This window comes from Drosophila suzukii, chromosome 3, assembly GCF_043229965.1.
Source record: "Drosophila suzukii chromosome 3, CBGP_Dsuzu_IsoJpt1.0, whole genome shotgun sequence".
Classification (NCBI taxonomy): Eukaryota; Metazoa; Arthropoda; class Insecta; order Diptera; family Drosophilidae; genus Drosophila; species Drosophila suzukii.
Window position 1 is genome coordinate 68,442,377 of NC_092082.1, and position 18,649 is coordinate 68,461,025.

Here is an 18,649-nt window from a genome sequence, read left to right on the forward strand (position 1 = left end):
ATCATACATATTTATTAAAACCGAATTAAAAGAAAAGTTCTCATTTAAATAATTTACAATTTCTCCACCAATAAAACCAACTGGGCGTAAAGCACTCGCTCAAATTATATATCATTATATCAGTAAAGAAAATAAACCGTTCCATAACAAACAACTGCGACACAAATCTTGCACAGCAGAATCTGTTCCAAATGAATGCCCCTCTCCAATCGAAAGGCCCAGAGGAAGGAAGACGATTGCTGCACTTAACCTGAAAACATGAAAATTACTATTCGCGCATTGGAAACTTGAACTTCCGACCGTAAATGAATTGAAAACCCCGAGACGAGGGGATTCGGGATATGACTGCGTGCCATTATAGCATTGTGTCGGCTGGTGGCATATGAACTTGAGTGGACTCGACTAACTAAAAGGAGGCGCAACACCAGTGGTCGTAGAACCTAAAACGGAGAGAAGCCACCAAGACGAAGACCCAGAGCCAGACCCAAAGCCAGAAGAAGCAACATCGGCAGCACCAGACCATAATCAGTGTTCCATTGAACGCACAAAATCATTTAGCGAAACCAACAAAAACAAAACCAAACACAAAGAAGAGTCAGGGCCCGAGTTTGGAGGTGGTTGGTAGTAGTAGAGCCTGCACCCCAAACCGAACCAATCCGATCCGATCCAAGCCAAAGCGAACCAAAAAGCACTTGAAACTGTTTTTTAAAAGAGTCTCCGAGAGACAGCGACTGCGAGTCCAAGTAGGGTAAAAGCAAAGTGTTTGCTTTGGAGAGTAAGTATGAAGTATCTCTGGTGGGGAGTACGAGTACACAAGGGGAAATAAATATAGTAACATTTGTTAGATAATAAATTTACATATATGGCACATCCCTTTTTGATTTTTGGATTTTTATAACTAGATGTAATAGTCTTTTCCAAAAAAAACTTGTATTGAATAAGAGGTTACCATGAGTGAAAAGAGAATTTGGTTTAAATGTAATATTCCTAATTTATCATCGAAGGACTAAGGATACTTCTAAATTACTATTCTTATATATTCAAAAGATTTGACCAATTGGCCTAGCATTTTCTCAATGTGTACGACACTTGGATGAATGAATATAGTCGGCTGGAAGTGCTAGTGGCTTATGGCTCATGGAGTAGGTTCAAAGCACGCTATGAAGCAGACCAAGACCAGCCAAGACGATGAGTTGAGTTTTGTAGCAAATTGAATTGTCTTTGTTGCTGTTTGTATCTGTATGTGTGTGCTGTGATGTTGCATGAATCACGTGACCATGACCACCAATGCAATGCCATAGGCCAAGAACAACTGAGCCGGGCTTCTCCTCGCTTTTGCTCTCTGTATATGGACGCACTCGCAATTTGAACCTCACTCAAAAGATCATTTACTTTCATTAGGGAGCGCAGACGAAACTTGTCGTGTAGCAAGTGCAAACTTGGTCTAATAAACAGCCATTAGGCAGTCGGCCTGGATCATGCATGAAATGGCCCACAGATCGTTCGGTTTGGTTCTAACAAGATTGTCTTTGGGGCAAATCGTTCTCACCTTATTGGGATGTCGTCTTTTGCGTTCGCCTTGCGTGGCTGCTGTTGGAGTCGGTGAAGAAGACTGCAGTTTGGCCTCCTGGCGATCTAATGTCCATAAAGAATATATAAATAATAATTAATTTCATATAATATCCATATCTATCGCTAATCTACTCACATTTCATTTCAATTTCCTCATCATCCAATAGCAAAGAGACCACTTCCTTGGGCTTGAGTGTGTCGGGCTTGAAATTGCCGCCACTTATGACCATGCGTTGTATCTGAAATTCGGGGGAGAAAATACCAATATTCGATTAGAAATGCAAGACGGGAAATGAAATGAAACTCGTTCAAGAACAGGGATAGCGCCAAAAGGGTTCCCTCACTTCCTAAACTATTTATTTGTCGGCCCGAAATACTTTCATATGGTAATCAGGGATTTCTGTTTTGGTAATTAAGCCAATAAATGCACAAGAAGGCGAAGAAGTACTCCAACTTATACAGAACACAGGAGGCGTAACCAAAATGTCGCCTATCCAATTGTATAATTAATTTCCGGTGTTGGTTTACCAACCCAAACCATTTTAATCCCAACTACAAGTGCTCGTGTTTCCCATTGAGCACTTTTTTCTTTAAATCCCAAAGGCGCAACAATGCTCCGGTTTTTTAGGAGGGTTTTTTATTCCCAACAAAGCACGTGCCTAATATGGGACGCAACAAAAGGAAAACCGAGCAACTTGAAGAGTTTTGCGGTTTGGTAGGGTTTCCTGTCCCCCGATCACTCACCTCGCTTTTTTCTCGGGCCCTCTGCAGAATCCGCTCCTCGATGGTTCCCTTGCAGATGAGTCGATAGACGGTCACCTGTTTCGTTTGGCCCAAACGATGGGCCCGATCCATGGCCTGTTGATCGACCGTGGGATTCCAGTCCGAATCGTAAAAGATGACCTGAAAATGGGAGGTAATTTTTGGTTATTACACTTAGTTTTGTAATCCTTTCTTAATATATATCGTAATAATCCTATTAAATATGATATTTGGCCAGAATTGTCTTTGGGATTTTCCCACTTCCTATTAGTATGCAAATAGTTGCTGCACACGCACATCCTTTCGCCATTCTTTTGATGATTTCGAGCCTGCATATTTATTAGTTCCTTCTTCGAATTCGGCTACCCTATAAACCACTTTGTAGTGTCACGAATTTTCCGCTTTTCCTGTTTATTATCTGTAGTAGAAAAACTCCCGCCACCGGTGTTAACCCTTCGTTGCCCCTGTTGAACCGCACTTGGTACGTGTTCGGTGTGCAAGTGTTCAGCAATTCTCCATTGGTTTCTCAAGGGTTGTCTTGAGGGAGTGGCGTTTCCGGTCGAGAGATGGGACTAATTAAAATCGAACTGCTCAAGGGATTGATGTTTTCTTTTTTATTTGGAACACGTGTTGAGCTCTTTTCAGAAGCGTAAGAAGGAAGTGGCCCATTGAGGAATCTGTCTATTAAATTGAATTCAAATTCGATTGAGAATATAACACGGGAAGTCTACCATTAGAACAATTTTGGATGCACAGGCGGTTTATTATTTTGCATATTATTTTCATGCGGAAATAAATTTGGAACCCGATATGATCTTTGCATTGGAAGTTTTTAATTTCTAAATATAGTTTGGATAAACCATGGAGCTACTTTTCCTCACACATCCATTTGTTGCGCCTATTTAAATTGTTTTATTTTCACCGTGAAAACTCAAAGCATTAAATTGTTATTAAAAACGCTTAAGCTACTCTTTAAAAAAGCTAAAAAAAACTGTATTACCAGTTCACAGTAGTAACAGCCATGTTTAACAGAAAATTAGTTTTTTATTATTTCAATACATTTATCATTAGCATTCAATGCATCAAGGAACCAATTGAATTCCGATGGATCGAACAGAAATTGGATCACTTTCATAAGGATTCACGAACTTTCAAAATGGTAACACTCATAATAATATTATATTACAAAAAATCCAGTACAAACTTCTATTTAGAGATACATGGTGAAGGAAGATTATTTTAAGCCAAATGGTACAATATTTTTCTTTATGGGTGGCGAGGGCACAATTTTATCGCCTACAACAAATGTTTCAAACATTATGCTGACCAAGAGTTATATCAACGACTTGGCTAAACGATATAGAGGATATCTGATACATAGTGAACATCGTTATTATGGAGAAAGTAAGCCAACAAAGTGCGTTCTGAAAAGTTAAAATACGGCTAATTACAATGATGACTTACAAAATGTGTCGATTTTAGGTCTCTTGACGTGAAATATCTAAAATACCTTTCAGTTCCCCAGGCCATGGCAGATGTGGCTAATTTAATTCGATTTTTAAAAGCCAATACCACCTATTTCGGTGACTCCAAGGTATTTCTGGTGGGAGGATCGTATTCAGGGTTCATGGTCCCATGGTTTGCCAAGCTCTATCCCAACTTATTCGACTTAGGATGGGGTTCCAGTGCCCCTTTTCAGTTTAAAACTGATTTAAAAGAGTTCTATTCAAAAGTTTTTGAACTTGTTCAAAACATTGGGGGTAAGAAGTGCCATGATCAGATCGTTGAGGGCTTAAAGGACCTTAAAGCTGATTTAAATAATCATAATACTACAAAACTCATTGAAATGAATATTTGCGGATTTGACCATACAAACAATGTTCATGTTATTAATTTATTTGAAAGATTGACTAATGTGGTTGGGTCTTTAGTGCAGTATGGAAAGTAAGTAAATATAGTAAATTACTTATACATTTGTATTACAAAACACTGTTTCGTATAGTAAAAGAAGTATTCAAAGCGCTTGCGATGATATTTCGAAAACGTCATTTACCTCGTACGTTAAAAAGCAACTGGAGGGGAATTCTACCGAATGCTACGACTCTATTTCCAGCTTAAAAGCTCTAAGGGACGTTCACTATACCACAGATTCCGGTAGGTAGAATATTTCGTATTATAACAAACCTTTTTATTATAAACTTAAACGTCAGCTCGCCTTTGGTTTTACCAAAGTTGTAGTCAGCTTGGAAACTTTCAAACCTCTGAATTTGTTTCTGTTGATTTTTGGCTGGATCTGTGTTATGATACCTTTGGATATAAGTTCTTCAGTTGCTATATAAACAGAAAAGTAAAAAACACCGATCGAAATTTTGAGGATTTGGATGGCAGGGAAAGTTTCCGCAGGGTATTTTTAACACAACCTCAACTGGATGCTTGGTCAGCAACTAAAGTGAGAAAACACAACCGGACTTATATTTTAGAGGGTAAACTTGATCTCATTTTACCTTGGAATAATAATTCATTTACTTTACTTCAGATGCTACTCACTGCGAGGATCTACAACCATCAACAGAAAACGATAAACCATCTATAAAAACCTTGAAGACTGATATAGATTTCGAAGTGCAAAAATTACAAATTAGGAATCCATCCAATTAACTTTTTTGGTAAAAACTAAAAAGAGATGCATTTGTTGTTTACAAATTTGTAAATAATAAAATCTTTTTATAAACTTCCTTATTTTTTGTAATCAACCTTTGAAAGGGTATAACTACACTCTAGTTAGTAATTGTTCTATACCTTGTACAACCCTTATCGGGTAACTCTACTACCGACATTTCAAGTACTTTCGAATTGAGTGAGTGAAACTTTAAGATTGATAATCGAAACAGTCGTTGCGACCACAATACCACACGATAAGGCGCTGCATGGCTTCTAGGCTAATAAAAAGCAGCGTAAACTACCAACAATCTATTTAGACCAGTTGACAATATTATTTACTGGCTAAGAACTGCTAATTGGGTACTACGTTGGTGATAAGATTTGCTTTGAGCTAAAGCAAGTGAATTAGTAGGCACATAAGCTTTTAAAGGTTGATCAGTCTTATTCCAACACTCGACGATTGACGATGAAGTTCTGGCTAGGAATTGCATTGGCACTTTTGGCCTCAAGCCAAACTCGTGGAAGTACAGTCGAGAGGATCTTCAAAAGGCTTCATGAAGAACCACCACTCCCAACTTCTCAGAACCGGGCAGATGAAGTGCAAACACTTTGGATCGAACAGAAATTGGACCACTTCAATGAGTCAGAGACACGCACATGGCAAATGGTATATATAATGTTAAATTACCTAATCCCCTTGGAGGGTGAATAGATTGTAGAAACATTCGGAGAGTTACAAATTTGTTGATCAACTCTTTTAGCGTTATATGCTCAACGATGCTCATTATAAGTCTGGAGCCCCTCTGTTTATTTACCTTGGAGGAGAATGGGAGATCTCCCCTGGCAGAATAACTGGTGGCCATACCTACGACATGGCCGTGGAACACAATGCTCTTTTGGCCTATACTGAACACCGCTACTATGGACAGAGCAGGCCCTTGCCGTGAGTGAAATGTACAACAAATTTAAGAGCTCCTTAAACAAAATATTTGTCCTCTCCTTCTAGTGATCTTTCTAATGAAAACATTAAATATCTGACTGTGAACCAGTCCTTGGCTGATTTGGCTCATTTCATCCTTACCATCAAGGAAAATTATGAGGGTCTGTCTAATTCCAAGGTCGTTATTGTGGGTGGTTCTTACTCCGCCACAATGGTCACTTGGTTCAGGAGACTCTACCCCGATCTTGTGGTTGGAGGTTGGGCTTCCAGCGCTCCGCTTTTTGCCAAGGTCAACTTTGTGGGTGGGTCGAAATTTGTTCAAAGGTCCCTTTTAGTATGGAAAATAATATTCATTTCCTGCAGAATACAAAGAAATCACTGGCCAATCCATCACCCAGATGGGTGGCGCTGACTGCTACAAGCGAATTGAGAACGGCATTGCCGAGATGGAGACCATGATAGCCACCAAACGAGGCGCCGAGGTCAAGGCCCTCCTTAGGCTCTGCGAACCCTTCGATGTCTATAGCGATCTGGATGTGTGGACTCTGTTCGCCTATATTTCCGATACGTTTGCGGGCTTAGTGCAGTCTCATAGGTGAGGAAATCAATCACATAATATTGGGTATAATACTAATCTCTTTTTAAACCTTCAGTACTGGTCAAATCGAGGGTGCTTGCCAAAAAATAATGGCTGGATCGGATGACCTTAGTGGTGTTGCTGGCTACTTGTTGGAATCATATGGAAATGCCAGGTGCTATGACTTTACTTATAACTTTATAACTGGTCTGATGCTGGATACTAGTTACAATGGCAATATCAGTAAGTCCACCGTGGATTGTTTTTCAAGGCTTAACTTACATAACTACAATTCCTACAGTGCGTCAGTGGACATTCCAGACCTGTAATGAATTTGGTTGGTATCAGACCTCCGGCTCAAGTGCCCAGCCCTTCGGCACCAAGTTCCCTTTAACATACTACACCACCATGTGCGTTGATTTATATGGCCCTCAGTATGGCAACGAGTTCATTAACAACCAAGTGGATACCACCAATCAGTACTTTGGTGGATTGACTCCTGGTGTGGAAAATGTCTATCTCTCCCATGGTCAATTGGATCCCTGGAGGGCAATGGGAATTCAAGATCCGGATCAGGCCACCATCATTCCAGGTGAACACTTTATAAATGTTACAATATTTGAAATAGAAAATAATAATAATATTTTATTATGATCCTCCAGAACATGCCCACTGCAGGGACTTCGAATCAATTAGCTCTAGTGACAGTGCTGAGTTGAAAGCCTCCAAGGAACGCATTGCCGAACTGGTCCGCGAATGGGTTAAATAATTGAAGTCAACGCCACAGTACATAAAAAAATGTCAATCTTAATCTAAGTGGAATAAACGTTTAAACAAATCTACAATCATTTTTGGCATTGGAATTTAATCAAGTTAAGATAAGAAACGGGAAAATCCATAAATGATTTATGATTTGATCTGATAACTTTTGTTAAACGATGCATATTTAATTTTACCTAATAAAATAAGCCTTTCTTATGTAATAAAATTGCTTTAAGAAACCATTTTTTATTGGTATATGGGGAGTTCTTTTACAAACTGAACGGACAAATAAGTAAACACGTGTAAGAGCCGATTTTCTGCTGGAATATATCTCCACCCCTCTCGCACTCTATTGAATTTGATAATTATATATTATTATTTGGTTATAACATTTTAATAAATGGTCCAATAGCCTTTCACTCCACGAGTAACAGGTATACAAATATTTTTTTATAGCCAAATCCTTATACAAGTGTGTACTTATTTACCGAATAGTAACGTAAAAAAAGTTTCAAGCATATCAAAAATGTCACCCAAAAAAGGTTTTTGGTTTGTAAAAGAACAGACCATATATAATGAAATAGAAGAATTACTTAACAAAATATCACTGATTAGTCAATCATGACACAGCTGTGATTTTGATGGCCGACCGTAAATGGTAATTCCCAACTAATCGCACAAAAGATTCCCAATAAGTTCCGATCGATTTATTATAGACGGCAAATGGGCACGTCTAATCGCAAATTCTAATCGCTATCATATCATGTCGCTGGCCACTACTTATCAAATGTGTGAAATTTACAATCTTTATCTTGGTTGCAAAGGCCGATTACCTCTGACGGTCAACTTAAAAGCCCTAATCAGAACGGATAGTCGGTTCATTTCTGAAAATGGCTGCTCTACGTTTGGTCTGCCTTGCTGTAGTCTTGGCTGTAGGACTAGTCCACGCCTTGGACATTTCAAAGTTTAAGGATGTGCCGGTTTTGGCCAGGACTTTCAAGAATTTGAGCCGTGGTCCGCCGCAGCAAGTCGTGACTAACCGCGCGGTTGTTCAGGAGAAATGGATTACCCAGAAACTTGACCACTTTGACGAGAGCAATACGGGAACTTATCAGATGGTAGGTCGATTTTTGGAAAAAAGAGCTGTTCCAGGAAAAGAATTACATAACTGTGTAGCAAACACAAAACATGATAAGACATATTGTAAGGTAAGCCTCAACTTACACTTTTCAGCGTTATTTGCTCAACGATGAGTTCCAAACTGAGGGAAGTCCCATTTTCATTTACCTGGGTGGCGAATGGGAGATCGAGCAGAGCATGGTCAGCGGTGGTCATTGGTATGATATGGCTGAGGAACACAAGGGTGTTCTCATCTATACCGAACATCGTTACTATGGTCAAAGTGTGCCCACTACGTAAGTCCTTTTTAATCCTTCTTTACTCTGTGAATTAAACATAGCTTCTTTTAGAACCATGTCCACAGAAAACCTCAAATATCTGAATGTAAAGCAGGCCTTGGCCGATGTGGCCAATTTCATTTTGACCATCAAGGCGGAGAATGCCGAGCTGGCCAACTCCAAGGTGCTTTTGGCTGGCGGCTCCTACTCAGCCACCATGGTGGTGTGGTTCAAGCGTCTGTATCCCGACTTGGTGGTTGGTGGCTGGGCCTCCAGTGCTCCTCTTTTGGCCAAGGTTGACTTCACCGAGTACAAGGAGGTGGTGGGCCAGGCTTTCCTAGAGTTGGGCGGCCAGCAATGTTACAATAGGATCGAGAATGGCATCGCCGAGTTGGAGTCCCTCTTCGCCAACAAGCGTGGAGCCGAAGCTAGGGCCATGTTGCGTCTGTGCAATAGTTTTGATGACAAAAACGATCTGGACTTGTGGTCCCTGTTCGGAAGTATCTCGAACGTGTTTTCTGGCGTGGCGCAATACCAAAGCTCTGGCGATATTGAGTACTACTGTGACTACCTTTTGAGCTTCCGGGATGATGCCACTGCTATCGCTAACTTTGTGTACTGGGGCTTTGGAATGCCCACCTGCGTTGATGCCACCTACGCCAGCACTGTGGAGTACTATCTATGGTCAGTGGAGAACTTCGGTGCTGGTATGTTAAAAGTTTTATATCCCTAAAACGAAAGTTGATCAATTTTGTATTCCTAATCCTACAGGTCGTCCCTGGTACTACCAGACCTGCAATGAGTATGGTTGGTACCAGAGCTCAGGCTCCAGGAATCAGCCCTTCGGCACCAAGTTCCCCGCCACCCTTTACACAACCCTCTGCGGAGATGTCTTCAGCTCGCAATTTGGAAATGAACAGATTAACAACAATGCAGACCAGACCAACGAGTACTTTGGAGGCATGGAACCCGGTGTAGAGAATGTCTACATGACCCACGGTGCCCTGGATCCATGGAACCCCATGGGTCATGGAGTAGCGCAGGGAGCCACCCTCATCGCCAATGCCTCCCATTGCTCCGATTTTGGTTCGATCAGGACCTCAGACTCCGCTGAACTGCGTGCCTCTAAGGAAAAAATTGCAGACTTGGTGCGCCAGTGGTTGGCTTAAATTTGATGGCCAGCATAAGTCCATAATTGGTATTTTTTCTTCAATAAAAAGATTACATGAACCAAAAACAAAGTTTTTTTTCTATCAATAATAATACTTTTTATGTTTGGCTAATTTATGTTAAATAATACTTTACACCAGCCATAGTTTGTTTTCTGTAACAATATCGTTTTTTAGTTATGTTAAAATTGATTTTACTCAAAGGAATCTTTCCGTAAACATTGTAAAACCCAAATACATACTTAATTTATATTAAAGCATTATAAAAATGTTAATGTTGTTTCTTGAATAAATATGTTTTATTTTTTTGTTTTTGAATTTTATTGATGTAGTAAAAATACCAAATCATGAAACTTTAACTAACATTATTTAGGGTCTAAAAGTATAGCTTTTCCTTAAATTGACGCCAAAAAATATGCAACTAAAATTGTGGGTAGATAAGAAAATTTGTAACCAGATGGAACTAAAATACCATAGTATAAGAAGGAACTAAGTGGTCGGGTATATCAAGATTGGAAATATTTTTGACTTTTGATAATTAAAATATTGTTAAGGAAACAATGGATGAGAAATAGAGGTACATCTGTGTTAAGCTATAAGCATCAACTTAATAAATTCCTAAGTCAATAATTTAAATTCGTTCGTCGTTTGTAACTCACACAATAAATATAAATCTTTATTTTGTTTATTGAGATTATTATACCCGTTACTCGTAGAGTAAAAGGGTATACTAGATTCGTCGGAAAGTATGTAACAGGCAGAAGGAAGCGTTTCCGACCCCACAAAGTATATATATTCTTGATCAGGATCACTAGCCGAGTCGATCTAGCCATGTCCGTCTGTCCGTCTGTCTGTCCGTCCGGATGAACGCTGAGATCTCGGAAACTATGGGAGCTAGGCTATTGAGATTTGGCGTGCAGATTCCTGAGCTTCTTACGCAGCGCAAGTTTGTTTCGGCACAGTGCCACGCCCACTCTAACGCCCACAAGCCGCCCAAAACTGTGGCTCCTATAGTTTTGATGCTAGAATAAAAATTTTAACTGAAATGTATTGTTCTCATCAATACCTATCGATTGACCCAAAAAAAAGTTTGCCACGCCCACTTTAACGCCCACAAACCGCGAAAACCTGTGACACCCACAATTTTCATGCTAGATAACAAATTTCAACTGAAATGTATTGGTCTCGTCAATACCTATCGATTGATCCAAAAAAAAATTTGCCACGCCCACTCTAACGCCCACAACGCTTAAATCTGTATACCGCCGGTAGGTGGCGCATTTTAATCTCGCTTTGCTGCTTGCATATCTCCATATAGCTGAGTAACGGGTATCTGATAGTCGAGGTACTCGACTATAGCGTTCTTCCTTGTTTTTTAATTAAAGTAAATCATATTCTAAATACAGTTTAGTGTAATTGTTAAAAAAAGTTATAGAGAATGTAATTAAGCTCTCATTTTAGCTCTTACATGCTTGATTAGACAAGTGGTAGAGAAACTAATTTTGTTACGTTCTTTGTTTATACATTTCGATAAGACAGAAGCTTATTGACCAAGGAATCTAAAAAGTAAATATTTGGTAACAAAACATTGGCCTATAAATGTGTAACGTTTGCTTATATAGGATTAAATTGACTAGAGTGAAACGATTCTATGGCACGTGTACTAGTACACTAATCAACAAGGTAGTAAAATTATGAAACAGTTCAATATTTATAACCCTTGCAGGTCGTGCCCGTGGGAGCATTGTATGTACAGAGCTTCACGATTTTTAGAAAACTTAAAACTAATTACAAACATTTTAAGATAATGTTCATTTTAACCGTGTATGTTTACCAAAAACGACATATAACGGTCCATGTATTATTTTGACATTAATTATCCGATCGTTCCTACTTCAGCTATATGAAATTAAAAATTCTGAAATATTAAAAGAATTATATCCACAAAAGTAGAAGTTAATATGTCAAACAACGCTGAAGTTATAATTTGTTTTATTTAAAAAACGAATTTTTTATCGTTCCTACGGAAGCTACAGTATATAATTTTCCGATCCTGCTCGTTCCGACTTCTATACTTTTGGGAAGGTTTTATCCCGTTAGTTTTAAAATTGAGAGACTAGTTTGCGTAGAAACGGACAGAATGACAGATGGACGTGTCGTCTAGTGATGCTGATCAAGAATATATATATACTTTATCGGGAAACGGAAACGTCTCATTCACTGCGTTTAAAATTTTTGTCTGAAATCATTGTACCCTCCGCAACGGTATTAAAATTACTATAAGGGAAATGTTTACATAAAGTACAAATAAATTAAAATATTTACTAAGCTTAAGGCCAACAGCTCCTATAGCTCTATAATCAATTCTCTGTTAGCTTATAGTTTCAACTATAAAATAGCATTAGATAATAATAATAATAATAAAATGTTACCTAAACCAAATTTAGTTTTGAATCAATACGTAAGAGTCCTAATATATCTAAACCCTTTTCTTTTCCTTGCATTATATCTTAGAGGATATAAGCCTATCAATAGGGACTTGCACAATTTCTTTGTCTTTGCCCAAGTAATGTAATGCAAGTAGTGATACGAGCAAATTACCCTTGACTTTATCAGTGCTATATATTTTCGATATTTGTTTGTTTTGCAATTAAGTTCTAAAAGACCCTATCAAAGGCTGATGTGACTGCCAGTGGCAAATATTTTCCAATAAATAGTCCGCGACCAATGGTAGAAAATCATTCGCTAACTTGTGAACTATCAAGCAATATGAAGTATATCCTAGTAGTACTCGCCGTACTGGCACCCCTGACTGCAGCAGCCAGTTTGGGTGAACAGAAGCCGAAGGCCAATGCCTTTGTCAAATCCCTGAGGGAATTGCATCGAGGTCCTCCAGTGGAACCACAGAAGACCCGGGCCAAGGTGGAGGAGCGCTGGATCACCCAAAAGCTGGACAACTTCGATGATAGCGACAACGCCACCTGGCAGGATGTAAGGATTGGCTAGAAAGGGGCATGAATCAGGGATAACTTTCTTTAACTATCGCTTTCAATCCCCAGCGCATATATATCAATAACAAGTACTTTGTGGATGGCTCTCCCATCTTCATCTATTTGGGCGGCGAATGGGCCATCGATCCCAGTGGCATTACCTCTGGTCTCTGGAAGGACATTGCCAAGAAGCACAATGGTTCACTCCTTTACACGGAACATCGTTTCTTTGGCGAGAGTATTCCAATAACGTGAGTCCAGCTACTATGATAGGGTTAATGGTCATAATTAATATTGAATAATATTTTAGTCCTCTGTCCACTGAGAACTTGGAAAAATACCAGAACGTCGAACAGGCTTTGGCCGATGTGATCAACGTGCTTGCCACCCTGAAGCTGGAGGACAAGTACAAGGACTCCAAGGTTGTGGTTTCTGGCTGCTCCTACTCGGCCACCATGGCCACCTGGATCAGGAAGCTCTATCCGGAAACCATCAGGGGCAGCTGGGCCTCATCGGCACCGCTTTTGGCCAAGGTGAACTTCAAAGATTACATGCAGGTGGTTGGCGAGTCGTACGCCACCCTTGGAGGACAATATTGTTATGATCTGATCGACAATGCCACCGCTTATTATGAGAATCTGTTCGAAATTGGCAACGGAACTCAGGCGGCAAAGGAACTTAATCTGTGCTCTAACTTTAATCCCGACAGCGCACAAGACCGTTGGCAGATTTTCAGCACCATTGCCAACATTTTCGCTGGCATTGCTCAGTACCAAAAGTTAGTTTTTTCAAAAAATCTAATGGACTTCCTTATAACATTATATTATCCCATAGGCCAGAGAATTATGACATTCCCAAGTACTGCTCGATTCTGCGAGCATTTAGTGATGATGATTCTGTAGCACTTTCGAAGTTCATCAACTGGAAAATCAATGAGCACTCTGGCGCTTGTCTTAGCACAACCTTCAAAGGGGCTGTGGACTACTACGAATGGTCCAAGGAAAACTACGAAGATAGTAAGAATTTCAACCTTTAACTGTTAAGGACGATGTTACAATTGATTAACTATTTTTAGGCGACTTGCCCTGGATCTTCCAGACCTGCAGCGAGTTCGGATGGTTCCAGTCCTCGGGCAGCAAGAGTCAACCTTTCGGGTCAGATTTCCCGGCTGCTCTGTATGAGGACACCTGCGAGGGAGTCTTTGGATCAAAATACGACTCGGCTGGCATCCACGCTAAAATCCGGGCAACGAACAACGAATTTGGAGGTCTGGACGTAAACGCCACCAATATCTACTTTGTGCAGGGAGCTCTTGATGGTTGGAGCAAGGTGGGTGCCGGAGTGGCACAGGGAGCCACCATTATCCCATATGCCTCCCATTGCCCCGATACTGGATCGATTAGTGCCACAGACAGTGCCGAACTGGTGGCCTCCAAAGAGAAGCTGATCAAACTTGTGGCACAATGGCTGGAAGACTAATATCTCAACTGATGAATTTCTTTTAAAGTTAAGAACTTATAACACTATTATTTTGTTTTAAAATGTATAATTAATTAATCACATATATTTGGCCTTAATAAAGCAAATATTAAACATACATATATGTTTGTTTTAGTTATTATCAGCTTGGCTCAAAGAACCCTGTAGTCTGTAAATATTAATTAAATTCAGAAAACTCTTTATCAATTCTTTAAACAATATTACTCATCAGAATTGACTTTCAATTGAGCTCTTAACTGAAGCAGCCACTTGTCCTTTGCACAATTAACAAATATCTCGAGTGGCTTATTCTCTGAACAAGTAGAAATGTGTTATCTCTAAGAGTGCCTATAGAACGTCAAGTTTCCATAACTTCAAATAACCTAGAGAGGACAGTCATGGAGCAGTCAAAGCTTTCTGTTTCTGAAACAGAAACAGTTCAAGGTACTCATTTTACTTTCAAGCTGGAAAGATTTGCAAATATGATGCCATAAAATCTGAGAATTTATGTCGCCCACAAATCCATCAAAATGTTTGAAAAGGTGTGACCACTCCGACAGTCCATCACGGACATAGACAGTCCCGAAAAGTGAGGAAAGGTGGTATGTGGTGGAAGGGCGGACTCCTACACCCAATGAATTGCACTAAATCCAGAAACGTGCTGGGCATAACAAGATCGATAGACAGCCGGCTACTTAAAGACTTTGCATTGCTTTAGAAATTGTCATAAATCTTGTGGTCCGAAACCGAATCGAGTCACGCATTATAATGACCCAAGCAAATCCATTTAACAAGACCCAAGCGATCTTGTTTCCAACAATACAATTTGCTTATAAATAGCATTAAATACAATTAAATCGTGGGCCTCGTATCATTTAAAATGTAACTGGTACAGTTTTCCCTTCCTCTTTGAGATTCTTTTTAGGCTTTTGGGGGTTTTGGTGGAAGATTGGGGAAGGAGGGCGACCGAGAGGCCGAAGACATGCCAAAGTGTTGAGTTTTTGGTCAAATTATTTAGGTATGCGCCAAAGACATGAACGGGAAATACTTTTGTTCTTGCTGAAAGGTCCCAAGAAAAGGAGACGAGTAAGGGGCGAAACTCATTTCGATGGTGTTTGAGAAATTATATCGAAAAAGAAATAAAAATTCTTGCCATAATTCAAAAGCTTGTGGAAATTGGTTGACGTTTGAAATATCTTTTTTGTTTTCTCCAGCCGGGGAGGAAGTTGTAAAATTCTATAGAATACCATTTTAGCTTGCGGATAAACTAAGAATGTCAGTGAATTAAGAAAATAAATTCAATCACACTTCTGAAAATGTCAAGAACAAGATTACAACAACGTAAAAGGACAAATATTACATTTATAAATACTTTAAGATATTCAAGCGGTACAGAATGGCCAATAAGACTGATTCTGATTCATCGTTTTGGATCTCCCATCCCACGATAAGTTATAAAAGGTCTTTGAAGCCGCCTTCGACAATCCGCTGATGGCAAACAATCAGCCAGCTAAAATACCAACATGGAATTAGTCAACTCGAGACATAAACCTGAGCCCAGTGAGACGGGGAGACCGATCCGAACTGAGCCTGAGAACCTGGCTATAAAATGACAGAAGAGTAAGAGCTGAAACCAAATTACTTTTGGCCAGGGTGCGCAAATAACAAATCAAAACCGGTGACAAAATGATTTAGGAACCGGGCGAAAATGTTCACACGGAGCACCAGAACTACCAGTCCATAACCCAAGAAAAGATCGACCAGAACCGCTGAAATCGAACAAGAAGTGCTGGGCTGGGGGAGAAACATGCAAAGATTCTGTTCGATATTGTATCCTTTTCGGCTGAGAATTCTTCTACGTGGTCGCCGGCCTCGGATTGGTGGGTCTCATTGTTGCGCGGCGATAAAGATCACACGAGTAAATCGCGGTCTGCCGCCACTCACTCCCAGCTCATCCTCATCCGCATCCCAGCCCGTCACCACCCCTGGCTCAAGATTCAACCTTGGCTGCCGCAGTGCATGAACAAGTAGTTTAGCAAATGGATACAAGAGCCACACAGGGTTTTTCCGCCTGCAAGTTCGGTACAATGACAAACGAATTCTTGTCTATAATGGCGAGTAAAATATTGTCCAAAAGCTGCCCATAAATCATCAAGCTGAAGGCGAAGAATTTTTGTTCTATGGGGAACTAAGAAATTATCTGTAATTGATTTTAGTATTCACATATGAAAAATATTTTTAAAATATTACTCGTTTCATATTTGTAAAACCAACGAAATCATTTAGTTTAATTTAATTTAATAAGACTAACTTGAAGTAGACTTTTTGCAAATAATGGTTTTTCAAGTACACACTCAAGGCACAATCAATTATAATTTCACGCCTATATAAGACTTGTGAAAACTATAATGGTAGAGTGGTTACTCATAATATTTAAGCACTCCACTGATAAATGTACACTTTCCAAAAAATGTACCCATTGTAAACCAGAAAAAAGTTATGGAAAAAAAAATTCAGCGGATCAGGAATTTGTATTTAACAGCTCTTAGGATTTCACTTTCACTTTAAATAATTTGGAATGCCATGGAATTTTAGATAAACTAGTGGACTCGAACATTGTCATAGATCTTTACAACATCTTCGTCCTCCCGAAGAAGTTTACAAAACTCCTGGTACCGGGCCATTTGTCGATCTGTTAAATCCACCAACGACTTGTTTGGACAGTGTCCCACTTCCGTGTAGGTAATCTTATAGCTGCACTGCCGCAGTTTGTCGGCAACCTCTCGGAGATCATGGGGACGACATTTAAACAAAACGGCACCTTTTGACAAATCGGTAATGGCGCTATCAGTGGCCTTGCACCACAAAGCGTCCGTTCGCAACGTTTGATTGAAATCCTCGAAATTTAAGGGAGTCTTGCTTGGCAAAGTGGCTTCAATCAGGCCAGTTTCGTTGAATAAGTGGCGATTGAAGAAGCGTGCTTTGCTGTGTCTCATTAATGAGGCTAAACGGAGCTTCAGGTCGATGAGATTATCCGTCCGAACCTTGCAGACCATGGCTACTAACTGACGACCATAGTCCATGGGAAGGCTATAGGTGCTCTGATTCCTCTCGTTCAGTTCGCACTCCCTTAGGATCCGTTGCACACGACTGTAGGGCAACTGCAAGGGTGATAGTCGAGCCCTCAGCTCGTAATTCTTCTCGGGATCGATAGAACCACCACCACGATGCACCGCCAATCGGAGCTCGTTCGCCAGTCTCACCTCATCTGGCGTCTCCTCATCAAATCGGATATGTTTGGAGCTCAGTGGACTTATGTAAGTGGAGGACTTAATCTCGATTCTATCACCATACATTGGAGCCCATCGCACTCGTTTTTCATTCACTGGCTCTGGTTCCTCCGGCACCTGCAAATCCAGCCCATTGCGCTTGTCGTTCTCCAATTTAGGGGAATCACTACGGATTAACTTTGGCTTAGGTCGGTATGGAATAATGCTGGACTTTAACTGCGGCAGATTCGTAGTCATCAATTGGTCCATGGGGTCTAAGTAGCGGTTGTGAGCCATTTTTATAAAACTTAAAATTTTGACTGCTTAATATTAGCGTTTTTACATAAACTCGATTTGATTGAAACTTTTTTGAACAACGCGAGCGAATGAAATTTCGGAAAGCGTGTGATTTGAAAGTTAAGGAAAAGCTTTACAGATTTTAAACGATAGTTAGACTCGTTATAAAGTCCCCCAATTAATTAAAGTTACAAATTTAAGAATGTACAATATGAACTCACCGTATCAGCGGCTGTTAAATTGATTCCCAGACCGCCGGCTCTTGTAGACAGCAGGAATACAAAAATATCCGCTCGCGTTTGAAAATCGGCAACCATATCGCGACGAGCGGAGATCTTACTGGAACCATCCAGTCGCATATAGCGATGTTTGCGGTGCCACATGTACTCCTGGGAATATTACCAAATAAATTAAAGATAATGCTATGATAAGGAGTTTATTAAACCTACCTCCAGCAAGTCAATCATTTTGGTCATCTGCGAATAGATGAGCACTCGGTGGCCATTCGCCTTGAGGCGGGTGAGAAGGGTGTCCAGAACAAATAGTTTGCCGGCGTCTGTGATCAACGTCTCCTTATCGGGAACCACGATGGAAGACCATCCACTATAAGGCCTGCACAATTCCAAGCCAGTGGAGATGAGCTCCCTTCCCTGGCTGTTCTCACACTGCTGGTGACGAATCTGTGTCCAGGCGGCAGTGCGACTATCACAGCTATAAAGGATACAAGAGAAGACAAACATTTTTTTAAAAATCCAAAGTAATCCAATAAAAACG

The 18,649-nt window shown here is 40.1% G+C and overlaps 6 protein-coding genes across 6 annotated transcripts in view; 4 read left to right on the forward strand and 2 right to left on the reverse strand.

Annotated features, from left to right (window-relative positions):
• Nucleotides 1-18,649, reverse strand: part of Ino80 (chromatin-remodeling ATPase INO80) — a 37,808-nt gene that overhangs the window by 15,431 nt on the left and 3,728 nt on the right. The window contains exons 7-11 of the mRNA XM_036816659.3: nt 18,325-18,586; nt 18,097-18,264; nt 2,317-2,475; nt 1,709-1,811; nt 1,550-1,635 (exon numbers count right to left, since the gene is read on the reverse strand). Of these exons, the coding sequence (XP_036672554.3) occupies nt 1,550-1,635; nt 1,709-1,811; nt 2,317-2,475; nt 18,097-18,264; nt 18,325-18,586 (778 nt within the window). The remainder of the gene's footprint in view (nt 1-1,549; nt 1,636-1,708; nt 1,812-2,316; nt 2,476-18,096; nt 18,265-18,324; nt 18,587-18,649) is intronic.
• LOC136117168 (uncharacterized) lies at nt 3,353-5,019 on the forward strand. The gene is made up of 6 exons (XM_065866879.2): nt 3,353-3,493; nt 3,549-3,751; nt 3,817-4,278; nt 4,337-4,488; nt 4,545-4,817; nt 4,871-5,019. The coding sequence occupies exons 1-6, from the start codon at nt 3,356-3,358 to the stop codon at nt 4,990-4,992; spliced, it is 1,350 nt and encodes a 449-aa protein (XP_065722951.2). The 5' UTR covers nt 3,353-3,355; the 3' UTR covers nt 4,993-5,019.
• On the forward strand, nt 5,374-7,357 carry LOC108017567 (putative serine protease K12H4.7). The gene is made up of 7 exons (XM_017084653.4): nt 5,374-5,662; nt 5,757-5,938; nt 6,002-6,237; nt 6,299-6,530; nt 6,589-6,755; nt 6,814-7,104; nt 7,175-7,357. Exons 1-7 carry the CDS (start codon nt 5,462-5,464, stop codon nt 7,279-7,281), a joined length of 1,416 nt encoding a protein of 471 aa, XP_016940142.3. The 5' UTR covers nt 5,374-5,461; the 3' UTR covers nt 7,282-7,357.
• On the forward strand, nt 8,146-9,912 carry LOC108017569 (putative serine protease K12H4.7). The gene is made up of 4 exons (XM_017084656.4): nt 8,146-8,392; nt 8,508-8,689; nt 8,744-9,378; nt 9,443-9,912. Exons 1-4 carry the CDS (start codon nt 8,165-8,167, stop codon nt 9,838-9,840), a joined length of 1,443 nt encoding a protein of 480 aa, XP_016940145.4. The 5' UTR covers nt 8,146-8,164; the 3' UTR covers nt 9,841-9,912.
• On the forward strand, nt 12,580-14,427 carry LOC108017566 (putative serine protease K12H4.7). Its single transcript, XM_017084652.4, has 5 exons — nt 12,580-12,831; nt 12,900-13,081; nt 13,141-13,608; nt 13,665-13,846; nt 13,906-14,427. Exons 1-5 carry the CDS (start codon nt 12,610-12,612, stop codon nt 14,307-14,309), a joined length of 1,458 nt encoding a protein of 485 aa, XP_016940141.3. The 5' UTR covers nt 12,580-12,609; the 3' UTR covers nt 14,310-14,427.
• Nucleotides 16,822-17,990, reverse strand: LOC108017568 (uncharacterized). The gene has a single exon (XM_070997056.1). It carries the CDS (start codon nt 17,873-17,875, stop codon nt 16,910-16,912), a length of 966 nt encoding a protein of 321 aa, XP_070853157.1. The 5' UTR covers nt 17,876-17,990; the 3' UTR covers nt 16,822-16,909.